The sequence below is a fragment of the Theileria annulata genome, chromosome 1, assembly GCF_000003225.4.
Source record: "Theileria annulata chromosome 1, complete sequence, *** SEQUENCING IN PROGRESS ***".
Taxonomy (NCBI): Eukaryota; Apicomplexa; class Aconoidasida; order Piroplasmida; family Theileriidae; genus Theileria; species Theileria annulata.
The window spans coordinates 1,935,305-1,947,718 of NC_011129.2; the positions used below are offsets into that span (position 1 = coordinate 1,935,305).

Here is a 12,414-nt window from a genome sequence, read left to right on the forward strand (position 1 = left end):
TGCCGTAATTAATAGATTTTTCTGAGATGTATTAAGTTTAAAATGAGATTTCCCAGGATTCTTTGTCTCAAATTGATTTTTAATGTGTAGATTATTTTTCTTGCAATGCTGGCTGATCCTCTTTGCTTTACTCCAATTTTCAAACTCTTTCGTTTCTCTTCAAAATTCTAATTTTCATGAATTCTTTCTCAGTGCAATTCGTTATAGAGATGTTGTTACAAATAGGAACCCTAAACACAAACATTCCTTTAGGGCTGGGAAGATTGAGCTCGTTAAGAGCCTTAAGGAACAGCTGAAGGAATCTCAAGCTATTCTGCAGTTTCGTGTAACGCGTATGAACCACGGGGTTAGGTCATACATTAAGGACAATATTATGAAGCACATAGAGGCCCAGGATGGTAAGCTTCCCTACAAGATGCAAATAGTCAAAAACACAATGATGTCGAGGGCTATAGCTGGAACTCGGTTTGAGGCTTTAACTCCGAACTTGGAAAAGACAAATTTGTACTTTTTCGTTTACGACGATACCATTGTTCCCAAGCTTGTTTCTGTGATTAATGGGATGAGGCTCGCTTCGAAGATTGTCAAATGGCGTTTCGAGCCTTCTTTCGCCTGTTTTGACAACACTGTCATTGACTCTCTTAGGCTTCGTTGTCTAAGTTCTCTTCCTGAGAAGTCTGATTTATGTGCTAGAATTCCTCACTTTCTACGTCTTCCAGTTTATAGGCTCATTGACTCACTTAGGGTTTCTCAGTCTCTTGTTAACTCTTTAAACCAAATTTACCTTAATTTAAACTCAACAATTAGCCAAATCAAAAATGAATAATATCGTATACACTCTCAATATATAATATTATTTACGCCCGTAATGTATAATATTATTTATTCCTGGAATATATAGTGGTATATGATGAATAGTATATTATGACTTTTGAAATAGATAAATGTATCCATTATGTATTGGAGGATTAGTGGACTTGCTAATTCTGGTATCATTGAAAGCGTACCATTCGTTATCCTTCTTTAGGTGACAAATGTAATGTCCTGAGTTGACGTTACTTCCAATGTGTGTTATGAATCCAATCAGGTTGTAAGAGACTGTTGTTCTCTCATGGTCCCCGTCATGTTCTTGGCTTTGATTTAAGTTTTCGTAATAATTTACGACTTTATCCACCGAGTTTCCATAGAAACCTAGCAACTTCAAGTTCTAAACCAAATTCATTGAGATTTTACTCACCAATTGATCATTAGTATAACCCTGCTGATTCAATTTGCTCATTGCACTATTTACACTGGTCATGTCACTCATATTACTCAGTATCCAATTTACGCACACATCAACATCATTGGATTTATTGACAAAATAAGACCTCCTATAACAGATTCAACAATAATTCACATTAAAATATTTATAACTAAAATGGAAGATATGTGACTATATAACTATAATCTAGTGTTTATAATTGATGCCTAATATCGTATTCATTGAATCCCATAAGCAGAAGCTGGTTTAAAAAGGATTCATCAACTTCGTAAAATCCTTTATTATTCTCTGAGCCTGAGAGTTTGTAATCTCCAAATTCCTTCAAGTTAAGGTTATTCAAATTCAATTGCAAATGTTCTCCAGTAACTGAGACTTTGTTGAGTAACTTCTTCGGGACATTTTTGTCCATGTAAAAACGGTTCAGCTTAACGAACAAATAAGTGGGTGAATTCGTTAGGTTGTTATACAAATTAGCCTTGTGGACCTTTCCGTTATTTATGTAATCTACCATTGCACCGTTGTACCATCCCGATAAACATTCCTGTTCATCGTTTAGTTTTCCTTTGATCACTTACGTTTATATCGATTTCTATCTCATTTGTATCCACATTTGATAGTGGATTACTCAGATGCTTAGTGTTGATCACGTTAATCAGTTCAAGCGGCAAAATGTGTGTTTGTATCTTGTTTACGTTAATCAACTTTAACTCGTTACAGATTATGATTTGTTTTAGCTGAAAAATAGAATTATGTCATCACTCACCTCAATGTTGAATAGTGATTTGACTTCCTTAACATTGTCGAACAGATAATTTATGAAATAACTCAAGAACTCTTCTGCGTCTTGTTGTTCGTTATTATTGAACACATTACTATTCATTCCTATAAACTTTTTTAACCCTCTTCTTGATATATGGCTTGAATAGCTATGTATAAAATACCCAGTGTGTATTTGAAAAGGTTTGGGTTAATGTAAAAACAGTTATGTGCTAAAAGTTAATATTTCTGGTTCAAACTCACTTAGTATATCACTCACATCTTCGTCGCTCGAGTTGTTGGATTCAGCCAGTTTTAATTTTTTGTAGTGCTCAAGAATGTAATTGCACTTGTTAATAAAAACCGTGGTATTGATGCATGTGCAGATCTTGGCATACTGGAGTAGAAATAAATTAACATTTTCAAATCTCTGAAACACTGAATAATTTCTGTAAAATTACATTCTCGAAGTTAACTTTGTAATAATTAATAAAAAATGCGTTCATCTCGTTTACATTATTTAAAAGCTGCAAGACACTGTTGAGGTAACAGTTGTTCCCCAAATTCAATATCCCAATCAATCTGAACATTTATGAACCATTTTTGTATTATTACCTTGGTTCTAAATGTATTAATGATGAGCCATCTGTATCTGTTAGCCAATTATAATTTTTATTGTCTTCGATTTCAAGTTGCAAGAGTGTTTTTTCCGTTTTTTTCAAATCACTACCACAATATTATCATTTATTTGCTTACTTCATATTGATTCCAAAGTGTTTCAAATGTTTTTCTAACAATGGGTCAATTACTAAATTATCTTCATCCTACACATTATGTAATATTGTTATTAGTACTTATATAGAATGCCAGCTATATTTCAAGATACCTGTGAGTAACTATACACATCAGCTGATGTTGGTGTTATAGTTCCAATTTTTACTGCCAAGTGATATTTGGATCCTGTTTCCTATAAAACAATATAACTCAAAAGAATATTTTACTTGATAATGAAGTATTGCTGCTCCTTCTGTACCATCTTGGCAACCCCCGCTGTTATAGTTCTTTCTTCCACACCCAACGTATCTACATCAGTTTAAATACCCATTTATGAATATTTTCATACCCGTCGGATAGGTTTAACCACAAATTCGTTGTGGAATTGCACTTTTCACACTTCACATTTTCATAGTTTATTTGTTTTGGATTCTCAACTTGGTATAAATCCTTACTATGTTTACTTTCCTATCAATTATTAGTTAATATATTAGCAAGTTATGACTATTGTGTAATCTTTTACTTGTAAAATATCTGAAAAAGAAAGTTCGTTATTTTTGAATTCATATCCGGCATGTCCAATTATTGAATTGCAAATCTAAAACATTCATTAACTCAAATTTGTAAATTTAATTAACTTAATGTAAAATAAAACTTACGTTTAATAGTTGGCCAAATGTTTGGTCCAGCGCTATCGAGCCTAACTGTGGCGAGTAGACTTTATATTCAACACTTTCATCATAGGATTTCTTTTCCTTAAAACTAAAGATTTTGGTTTAATCATCTAACTTACACTACACCTTCCTCGTGTGTTGATTCTTCATTAGTGTTCACTTCATTTTCCTCCTCTTTGTAGGGAATTAATCTTTTTGTTATGTTCAAATATATACAATTGGGGTATATTGGATCAAATTTGAGCATTTCCTTCCCAAAGGATTGGTATGTCAGTAAATTTACATAGATTCCGTTGACAGAATATTCATTATCGATACTAATAATCAATTAGTTTGTGCTTAAAGTGATAGCTAGTTGTATAATTAATGGTTATTTTTGAATAGAGAATAAAACCTGTATAAACACTCTGTTTTATGTACAACTGTGTTAGGATCCGGAACCGATAAGCCTAATTCATTACACAGTCTGTCGAATTCAAGAGATAACTCAGTCATTATATAAAATTGTCCTAATTTACAAGAATTATTGGATTATATAATTTACAGGAACGGTTAAACTAACTTTAAATAATGAATTTCATTCCCCATGAATATGTAAATAAATATTCATTCATTTATTGTTTTTTAAAATGCACCAGTTGTTGGTTTTTACTAACAACTGTTTTATTATCTTCTATACTCTGTACTTATTAGTTATGTGTAATTTTAACAAGAATGTGTTATGTGTAGCAACCAACATTAATCGCAATTATAATTATCCTAAAATCTACTTGAATAGATATTCTCCCAAATTTTGTATGGCGAACAATGAAATTTCTCATTTGAAACCTGTTCAGCTCTCAATAAACACTTTTTGGGGCAGGGAATCTCAGTTCAACTCTAAGATTCCTATTACCGTTAACTTGAACGACACATTTTTAAATGTGAAGAAATTAATTTTTAACAAGACTGGGATTCCTGTAGAGTTACAGGATTTATATCTGCTCAAATCTAGTGACTTTAGTCCAAAAACTGAAGATAACTCTGATGATTTAGATAATGATATATCACTAGAGAATTGTGTAAAACTAAAAGATGACGATAGAGTTTCTAATTATCTTCGTCATTTTAAGCTTACAAGTTCTAAGGAACTTGAGCTTGACCTTTTACTTGATTTACCAGCTCCAACTTTTAAAAGCGTGTCTCCAGATCCTAATCGCATTGGCGACTATATAACAGCAGTTATAAGATACAACGACCTGCTCATGTCTATTAACAATATGAAAAGTAATTTGAAGGATAAAAACTGTTTAAATAATATTAATTCATTTATTAAAGATTCAAACTGTTACATAAATAGTGAGTTGAATGGCGATAAACCTAAGGAATCTCAGCCTCCTATTAAGGATTTAGGCTGTAAAAGAGTCTATATAAGAATTTTTAAGGATTATCCATCAAATTCACATTTATTTAGGGACCGTTTAAATAACATCATCAGAATGTACTTCCCTGTAGATTTATCAAATACTTTTAAATTTTCTGCCTTTTGTTTATTGCTCAAATTAAATGGTAATTTTAACAAAACTACTCTTGACATTATCGGATTGTTGCCTCTTTTAGCTATTTTCGTCCAAACTCGAGCTGGAATTTTATTTTATAGGACACTCTTCCACTTCATTTCACAGCAATACATTCCAAAAAGTATTTTAGATAGTTTCCAGTTATTAATTACCATTTATATACATATATATATTAATTTTGTTTTAGTTTTGTATAATATTTTGCCAGCACATTTGGCCGAAAAAATACGCAATAGCTAATATTCTAAATGATATATAATACATAGTATGATATTACTAGTTGTGTGATCATTTGTCCTTGGAAGGTCTGGCCCATTCAACCTAAAAAGGGTTTAAAAAATTCAAAATTACATTGAGTAGTAAATTGTTGTATCCCCAGCGGTTAAATTTATTGATGGCTTCTCTGGCATCTTCTTTATTAACATATGTAACAAATGCGAATCCCTTCGGATTTTGTGTTTCCCTAATCATACAAATTGAGTTTAGTTTGTGGTGTAATTAAAAATAATTAGGATGTAATTGTATAATTATAAGACGTACTTGTATTTGGCGAGATAAGCTCTATGTATGCGTCCAACTCTACCGAATAACTCAGTCAAATCCTTTTCTCTTATATCTTCACTTAAGTTTGTAATACGAATCGTGTTGTCATCCTAAACATTTGATGCACATATGAATTCTGTGTAGATTGTTTAGCTGTATAAATGGTGTAAGTGATACGAATGATCTGCGTTCGCCTCCTTCTTTACGTGATGGAGGTACATATTTGGCTGGAGGCTCCTCTTCAACTTCCTCAGGCTATAAAATAATGAATTTATTACGACGAACCACATTATCTTCTTCTTTGAGGCTCTTGAACTTCAACTTCAAGTCTCTTGACAACTTCAAAAAATTTGTATCAACGGGCTGTTAAATCATTATACTCACAATAAAATGATAAGGATGTAATTAGATGTTGTATAACTAGAGTGGTATAGGGTATAAATAGTAAAGTACTGAGTAAATAAGATCAGAATCATCATCTTGATTGAGTCTCCGTTCGTTACGGGACAGTTCTATTACAATTTCTTCGTTAGAAACAAAGTTGGCTCCAGCGTCATTTTCGTCATTAAGGTTAAAGGGAACAAGATTCTTCCTTTCGAAAACCGACTTGTGTATTCTTTTACTTACTACTATTTCCTTTACTCTTTTTGTTATCTATACCCGTAAGTTAACACTTATAGATACAGCTAACAAAAATTATATAGAATTAACTATATTGTATAAAAAAGTAAATAAAAACTATGTTGGATAATACTTTGACAGAATGTCCTCGACTATTACGGGAATATGAAACTAGAGATTTAATTCCTTGTGAATCAGTTGCAATTTCAAACTCTTTCAGGTGCTGAACACTCAAATTCTCATTATCATAATCGTCATCGGCCTCAATATCGGCCCACTTGGTTTCAGAGGTTAAATCATCTAAAACAAATTAATCCAAGTAATTATTATAAAGGTATATGAGTAATTGAGGGAGGTGGGACAACTAACTTTCTGGAATCTTCATGTTAGTATGTGAAAAAATAAAAAATTATTATTTTAAAAAATAAAATAATATAATCTAGTTTATAAATTGGAATAAATTGAAGATTCTAGTCCCCATACACTTTCAATATTACTAATATCATTATTCATAATATTCACCATATATTTCAGTTGGAATTATATTACATTATTTGGATAAATATATTAATTAGTTGTACAACACTGTAATTAATCGTAATGCTCTAAATTTACATCCAGTTCAATGAGATTCTCAACTTCATTGTCCTAATTTATTCATATTATGATCATAAAATTACTTCAGGTTCCATAATTTTATATTTAATATTCCGCTTTTTAGTTCCTAACCCACTTTAACTAATTTAACCGACTCACCTTCTCGTACATAAATCGAAGAAATTGATAAAAGTATTATGAATATTATCACAAGTACTCCTATAAAATCCAATTATACTCTTGTGTAAATTTATTTACCTGAAATCTTTAACCTCACAAGATTCCAACTTATCTGCAAACAGAATTAGTAATTGTATTAATAGAGTAAGTGTGTAAAACGTACTGGACTTCCCATTAACCAGTTAATCTCAGCGATTTCTAAATAAAACGATTATAAAACTGTGGAACTTACGGTCGAGATTAACTGTGAATATTTTGGATAATCCTGGCAAGTTTATGGCCTGTCTTATCTTAACAGGACTATTGCTGAGTGTTAAGTTCTTACAAAATCTACACAAATAACATACTTTTGAACATACCGTTTGGGTTCGTCTTGTTCAAATAGATATGATATCCGTAGCTTCGACCTCTTTGAACAGGCTAATTATTAATTATAGGGATAGAACTAACATTTCCAAAGCAAATTTGAGATTTCCTTATCCACATAAACTGTAGTAGTACCATCATCAGTATAATATATATAATCTTTAGGTTTATAATCATTGCCTATATATCCTTTATATAGTTAATAATAACACTTAGAACATAATAATGTGAATAAAATGGTTTATTTTATAATGAATAATTAGTAAACTGACTAACATGCGATAGTTGAGAAAAAGCTGAATAGAGTTTTAAGGCATTTTTCCTTGTCATAAGCATTTGTTATCACTTTAGGATTTATCTTACAAACATGGGAAGACGCAGAACAGGGCGTTAATCCAATTTCCTACCATAGCATTACTGTGTATAACACTATATAATGTATCGTAGAAGTGTGTAGTGAAAAAACCTCGCACAGGTGTTTGTTTAATATGGAATCCTTCCCAATTAGGTTCACGCATATTTTATGCAAATGTGTGTCGCAACATCCAACAAACCCACATTCAAAAAAAAATAGTATTAAAAAATATAAAATTATATGCATCAATATTTTTACAACATAATGTTATTAAAAGTTCATAAATTTTAGTAAATAAGTGTGTTCTGAGGAGAATGTGTGACAATAATAGGTCGGCGAACCGAAAAAAATTAAATAACGAAAAATAGCACGGAAATAATTAACAAAATAAATCTAAGGTGAATTTGAGTGAATTTTGGGTAATTATGAAGAATTAGAGGAACTAGACCAAGGCAGCTACTTAATGTGGCAAGCACCCCCTTACGATTCCACAGTCAATAAAAACCAAATCCATAAGCTTGGTCAGGGATTCTAACTTTTAACAAAACACTCTACAAAATCCAGTTATTTCGGTTTATGGCTTAGACTGTAATTTCTCGTACATACTAAAAGATTAGCAGCAAACAACGACTTTTTAAAACGCAGTATCACAACAATCTCTGACATCATTTTCAAATTTTTCAATGTAGTTTTAACAAGTTATTGTTTAACCCTCATTGTTACTGTCTTTCCTAATCCTATAAGTTTAATTTTTGTTGTTTTTCAGATCCAATCTGGAAATTAATTTAAAAATTGGAAAAAATTAGAATTTCAAATTTTTTAATTGGCTTAAAACCATCCTAAATATTGGAATTGATTTAAAATTAGAACAAGTGTGATGGAGATGGAAACGAAAAGGCAATGGATGCAATCATTTGATGGAAGGATTCGCGTGGGCCCAGAGTACCAAGCCATGATTCCACCCTTTTGCAAAAACAACTTCCCTTCATCGCATCAAAACGATACAAATTCACCAAAAGAAAGTACAAACGAAGAACAACCGAGTAAACCAACTTTAAATAAATCCCATAGTGAACCATCTCAACAGTTAACTGAACCTTATCAACCAGATGGTGAACCCTATCAATCCTATGGTGATCAGTTTGTACAGTCATATGCTGAAGAACCTTTGGATGATTCTTACGATGCTGACATTACTAGTCATCTGAAATTTGCATCGAGGGAGGACGAACCCGCAAACCAATTCGCATCAGATATCAAGTCGTTAGAAGCTTCCTATAGCTCATCAGATAAAGAGTTTTAATATATTTTAGTATTTTAAAATTTTAATGCTACTTGATACCTAATTCATATCTATACATATTTTATGCTAATACTATTAAATACCCATAATTCCAGTTCTTTGTCATAATATAATATATTACCAATAATCCATTTTTCTTTAAGCCACAAGAGTGATTTTTACCTATAATATGTCATTTCCACTATTTAAGAAGATAAATGAATCTGTAGGAAATTATTCTATAAGAATAGGCCTGCGCTTATTTTTGTCGTACAATATTGTCGGCCTACTAGTCAAACTCATAGGCATCTATAAAAAAAGTCAATAAAATCGGTGAATGGTAGTGGATACCTGGAATATTGTGAGATTTTTGAGAGGAATTTTACTTAATTCGGAAGACTCAACACGGCCTTTGTAGTGGGAAATAAGTACCTCAGGAAGAGGAGCTTCAAAAGGATCTATTATCCTCTCCCACCTCTCAGTTATTGGATTGTAGTAAGCCTTAACCATGTGCTCATCTCTTACTGAGTCAACATCATACTTATCATCCACTTCACTGTATATTAATTTATAATAAACAACGCTAAAAGTTTAGTAAAAATACCTTGATTGGGGGAATTTGGTTAACAAATGACCAAACACTAAACATCCTATTGATACTGTTAAACATGAGATTAATATTGACCCAATCTATAAATTAATTTACAACTAAAATATATCTAATCAAGTGGTAAACATAATTAATCATTGGATAGATGAAATAGATACAGTTTTAATCCAAATATTAGGGTCCTCTACAGAATCATTTCTTTCTCCTTTGGTGTATCTTTGATATCGTTCCCACCGCTCAGATTCAGCAGAATCTATAACAATTAATCCACTCATAACATTACCCATATCATATCCAGTGCCCCTCCTTAAGATAGTTGATTTATTGTATATACTCCCTCTACCCTCAAATTGGCTATATTAACAAGTTATACCAAGTATAAACTGAGTAGAATTAAATAGAGCTAGAATGTGTAGTACCTAAGTTTTTGATCATAGAGAATTCGTTTGTTGCGATCAGTTAAAACATCATGTGATTCTTTAATACAGAGGAAAATCGACCTCGTCTCAGTGTTTTTATTCACATCAGGATGATACTCCTTGACTAATCTCAAATATGCCTATATTTATAATTTATGAAAGTTAATAAGGGAATAAATTAGCTGATAAATAAATACCCATACATACTGTTGTCCATATGATATAATTAAAACGGTATTAAAGGGTATATATTAGAAAAAATTAACTAATAGAGAATATTAACGGAAAAGGTAAAAAATAACCTTTTTAATTTCATTTTTGTTAGCAGTTGGTGAAACTTGTAATACGTCGTAATAGGTGATTTTGCCAGTTTTTAGCTTCGATTGGAGCTCATTATTGTATATATTCTTGTGTAAACTATTATTTACAGGGTTATTGCCAGAGAACAGCCGTTTTGTGATTAAGTTAGTGAAAATTTTAGGGTTATAAAAAGAAAAATTAAATTTAACAAACATGAACTTTTTTAATTGTATTTTACATTTTCCATTCCTTGTTTGTGGGATATAACGCGACATTGCGCTTCAGCTCATTTTAGAAGATATTTTTCATAAAACTCAGTGAATCATGTAATACAGTTTTTTAAATCTTATAATTAATTTTTAACATGGAAACATCGCAAGAGTCTGAAAACTCTGATAACATTTCAAGTGAAAATTTGGAACATTCAGATTCCTCCATAAACAACCATTTATCTGACGATTTAAGCCATACCAATTTAGAAAATGATAGTTCTCAATCTAATCATGAAATTTTTTCAAACTTAGCTGAAACTGATTTGGGTAATGAAGATGATGAATTGAGTGGCATAATATATATATCAAGAATCCCACCTTACATGGGTTTATCTAAATTAAGGTCCTATTTTTCAAATTTTGGCACTTTAGGTAAGATTTATGCCCATCCTGAATCCGTTGGAGAGTATAATAAGCGCATAAAGATGGGAGGGAACAAGCGACTTAAGTTTACCCACGGTTGGATCCAATTTTCTGATAAAAGGGTCGCCAAGAGTGTTGCGAAACTTCTAAATAACAAGCCTGTGTTCGACAAGCGGCACAGCTTTTGGAGAGAGGATTTGTGGAACATCAAATACTTGCCCAAGTTTAAGTGGAGGCATCTCGTAGAGTACTGGTCCAACAATAAGCGTGAACGGAAAGAGAAGTTACATGCAGTCCTGGCCAAGGAGAGGAAACGGAACTTTCATTATCTTGAGCAGTTGGAGCAAGAAAAAAAGGAACATCACATTGAGAATAAGAAGATTAATAGGCCTAAAACTGATGCTAAAAAGGTTAAAAAAGCGGTAAAGAGCACTAGAAAAAAGGACGAAAAGAGTAAAAAAGAAGTTCCCATGGAACTTTTAGAATCTATTGTACTATAATATATTATATTCTATATACTGATAAATAAAGTATTAAACCTTGGTAAAGTATAAATGTAATTTTAGGAAATTTATTTATTGAGGTATATATTTGGAAAATGTTGATTTTATATGGCCGTCTAATTACCTTTATGCTTAGTAGATTAAATAGATTTTGCAACTTTCCTAAAAAATATTTATTAAGTTGATTTTAACCTTTTCTCAAGTGCACCCGATTTCTTTGACATGAAATACTTCCACGAAATAGGTACCATTTCCTCCCCTAAAGATTTTTGAAACTCAAGTTACAGCTAGTCGTTATAAATGGAAATTACCTTTTGATGAAGTTGTTTTAATGACTCCTAGACCCAATCCAGCAGTAGAAAGAGTAAATTGTTTTCCATCCCCTGCGTAAATCTATAAAATTGAATATTTGTTTGGGAATAGTACCACTTTGCACTTGATAAAATCACCTGGTCGAAACCATTCATACATTAATATTTCTATATTCTTTGATTCCAAAACATTGTTATTTCTAAAATCATTGGTTTAATGAAGGTATGGAATTGGTATATATATAAATGAGTTGATTGTGTGTTTAAAAGGTACGTTAAAGATCCCTTAAAGAAGTCCTTTAAAACCCTCCCATCAACCGATATAATATTACAATCGGCCTTGTTAATGTGTACTCTTGTTATCTGGGCTATCACCGTGGCTCCAACATATGGAATCTTCACGTGATTTGATACAACACTCACACCCTAGTCCAGAATTATTCAAAATATAATAAAAATTATTATAGTAGAAAAATACTTTATTTTCTGAGAAGGATAAGTTTCCTAAAACTGCGGAATAAATTACAGAATCCCTCACGTAAACATTGTTTAGGGGTACATAATCGTTTGTGGTACCAATCATCATTCCGGGTAATACCATACCCTTTTCCATGATAACTTAGATTCCATTAACTATAAATATTGTGATTCGTAGAGGTATAAAA

At 31.6% G+C, this 12,414-nt stretch overlaps 8 protein-coding genes across 8 annotated transcripts, besides 5 other annotated features; 4 read left to right on the forward strand and 4 right to left on the reverse strand.

Moving 5' to 3' along the window:
• Positions 1–82: 82 nt before the first annotated feature.
• Positions 83–148: a sequence feature (Signal peptide predicted for TA21270 by SignalP 2.0 HMM (Signal peptide probability 0.998, signal anchor probability 0.002) with cleavage site probability 0.630 between residues 22 and 23).
• TA21270 (ribosomal protein L10, putative) lies at positions 83–826 on the forward strand (the record flags this gene model as incomplete). Its single annotated transcript, XM_949320.1, has 1 exon — positions 83–826. One exon carries the CDS (start codon positions 83–85, stop codon positions 824–826), a length of 744 nt encoding a protein of 247 aa, XP_954413.1.
• A 96-nt stretch (positions 827–922) lies between these two features.
• On the reverse strand, positions 923–3,963 carry TA21275 (ubiquitin carboxyl-terminal hydrolase (UBP14); the record flags this gene model as incomplete). Its single annotated transcript, XM_949321.1, has 16 exons — positions 923–1,207; positions 1,530–1,805; positions 1,840–1,998; positions 2,028–2,146; positions 2,206–2,253; positions 2,285–2,450; positions 2,482–2,602; positions 2,636–2,746; positions 2,777–2,844; positions 2,907–2,987; positions 3,022–3,103; positions 3,144–3,262; positions 3,300–3,392; positions 3,454–3,556; positions 3,588–3,785; positions 3,863–3,963. The coding sequence occupies 16 exons, from the start codon at positions 3,961–3,963 to the stop codon at positions 923–925; spliced, it is 2,130 nt and encodes a 709-aa protein (XP_954414.1).
• Positions 3,964–4,097: 134 nt separating this feature from the next.
• Positions 4,098–4,169: a sequence feature (Signal anchor predicted for TA21280 by SignalP 2.0 HMM (Signal peptide probability 0.049, signal anchor probability 0.781) with cleavage site probability 0.018 between residues 24 and 25).
• Positions 4,098–5,267, forward strand: TA21280 (uncharacterized protein; the record flags this gene model as incomplete). The annotated part of the gene is made up of 1 exon (XM_949322.1): positions 4,098–5,267. The coding sequence occupies one exon, from the start codon at positions 4,098–4,100 to the stop codon at positions 5,265–5,267; it is 1,170 nt and encodes a 389-aa protein (XP_954415.1).
• Positions 4,107–4,175: a sequence feature (3 probable transmembrane helices predicted for TA21280 by TMHMM2.0 at aa 4-26, 314-336 and 356-378).
• Positions 5,037–5,105: a sequence feature (3 probable transmembrane helices predicted for TA21280 by TMHMM2.0 at aa 4-26, 314-336 and 356-378).
• Positions 5,163–5,231: a sequence feature (3 probable transmembrane helices predicted for TA21280 by TMHMM2.0 at aa 4-26, 314-336 and 356-378).
• Positions 5,268–5,315: 48 nt separating the features above from the next.
• Positions 5,316–6,883, reverse strand: TA21285 (eukaryotic translation initiation factor (eiF3 delta); the record flags this gene model as incomplete). The annotated part of the gene is made up of 9 exons (XM_949323.1): positions 5,316–5,348; positions 5,379–5,490; positions 5,568–5,680; positions 5,748–5,825; positions 5,856–5,933; positions 6,024–6,224; positions 6,325–6,414; positions 6,807–6,839; positions 6,872–6,883. The coding sequence occupies 9 exons, from the start codon at positions 6,881–6,883 to the stop codon at positions 5,316–5,318; spliced, it is 750 nt and encodes a 249-aa protein (XP_954416.1).
• A 1,683-nt stretch (positions 6,884–8,566) lies between these two features.
• TA21290 (uncharacterized protein) lies at positions 8,567–8,992 on the forward strand (the record flags this gene model as incomplete). Its single annotated transcript, XM_949324.1, has 1 exon — positions 8,567–8,992. The coding sequence occupies one exon, from the start codon at positions 8,567–8,569 to the stop codon at positions 8,990–8,992; it is 426 nt and encodes a 141-aa protein (XP_954417.1).
• Positions 8,993–9,292: 300 nt separating this feature from the next.
• Positions 9,293–10,575, reverse strand: TA21295 (molecular chaperone (DnaJ-like), putative; the record flags this gene model as incomplete). The annotated part of the gene is made up of 5 exons (XM_949325.1): positions 9,293–9,527; positions 9,576–9,661; positions 9,740–9,935; positions 10,001–10,140; positions 10,303–10,575. 5 exons carry the CDS (start codon positions 10,573–10,575, stop codon positions 9,293–9,295), a joined length of 930 nt encoding a protein of 309 aa, XP_954418.1.
• An 89-nt stretch (positions 10,576–10,664) lies between these two features.
• On the forward strand, positions 10,665–11,435 carry TA21300 (uncharacterized protein; the record flags this gene model as incomplete). The annotated part of the gene is made up of 1 exon (XM_949326.1): positions 10,665–11,435. The coding sequence occupies one exon, from the start codon at positions 10,665–10,667 to the stop codon at positions 11,433–11,435; it is 771 nt and encodes a 256-aa protein (XP_954419.1).
• A 143-nt stretch (positions 11,436–11,578) lies between these two features.
• TA21305 (3'-5' exoribonuclease (CSL4)) lies at positions 11,579–12,362 on the reverse strand (the record flags this gene model as incomplete). The annotated part of the gene is made up of 6 exons (XM_949327.1): positions 11,579–11,600; positions 11,631–11,697; positions 11,750–11,831; positions 11,865–11,949; positions 12,024–12,175; positions 12,228–12,362. The coding sequence occupies 6 exons, from the start codon at positions 12,360–12,362 to the stop codon at positions 11,579–11,581; spliced, it is 543 nt and encodes a 180-aa protein (XP_954420.1).
• Between the last annotated feature and the right edge of the window lie 52 nt (positions 12,363–12,414).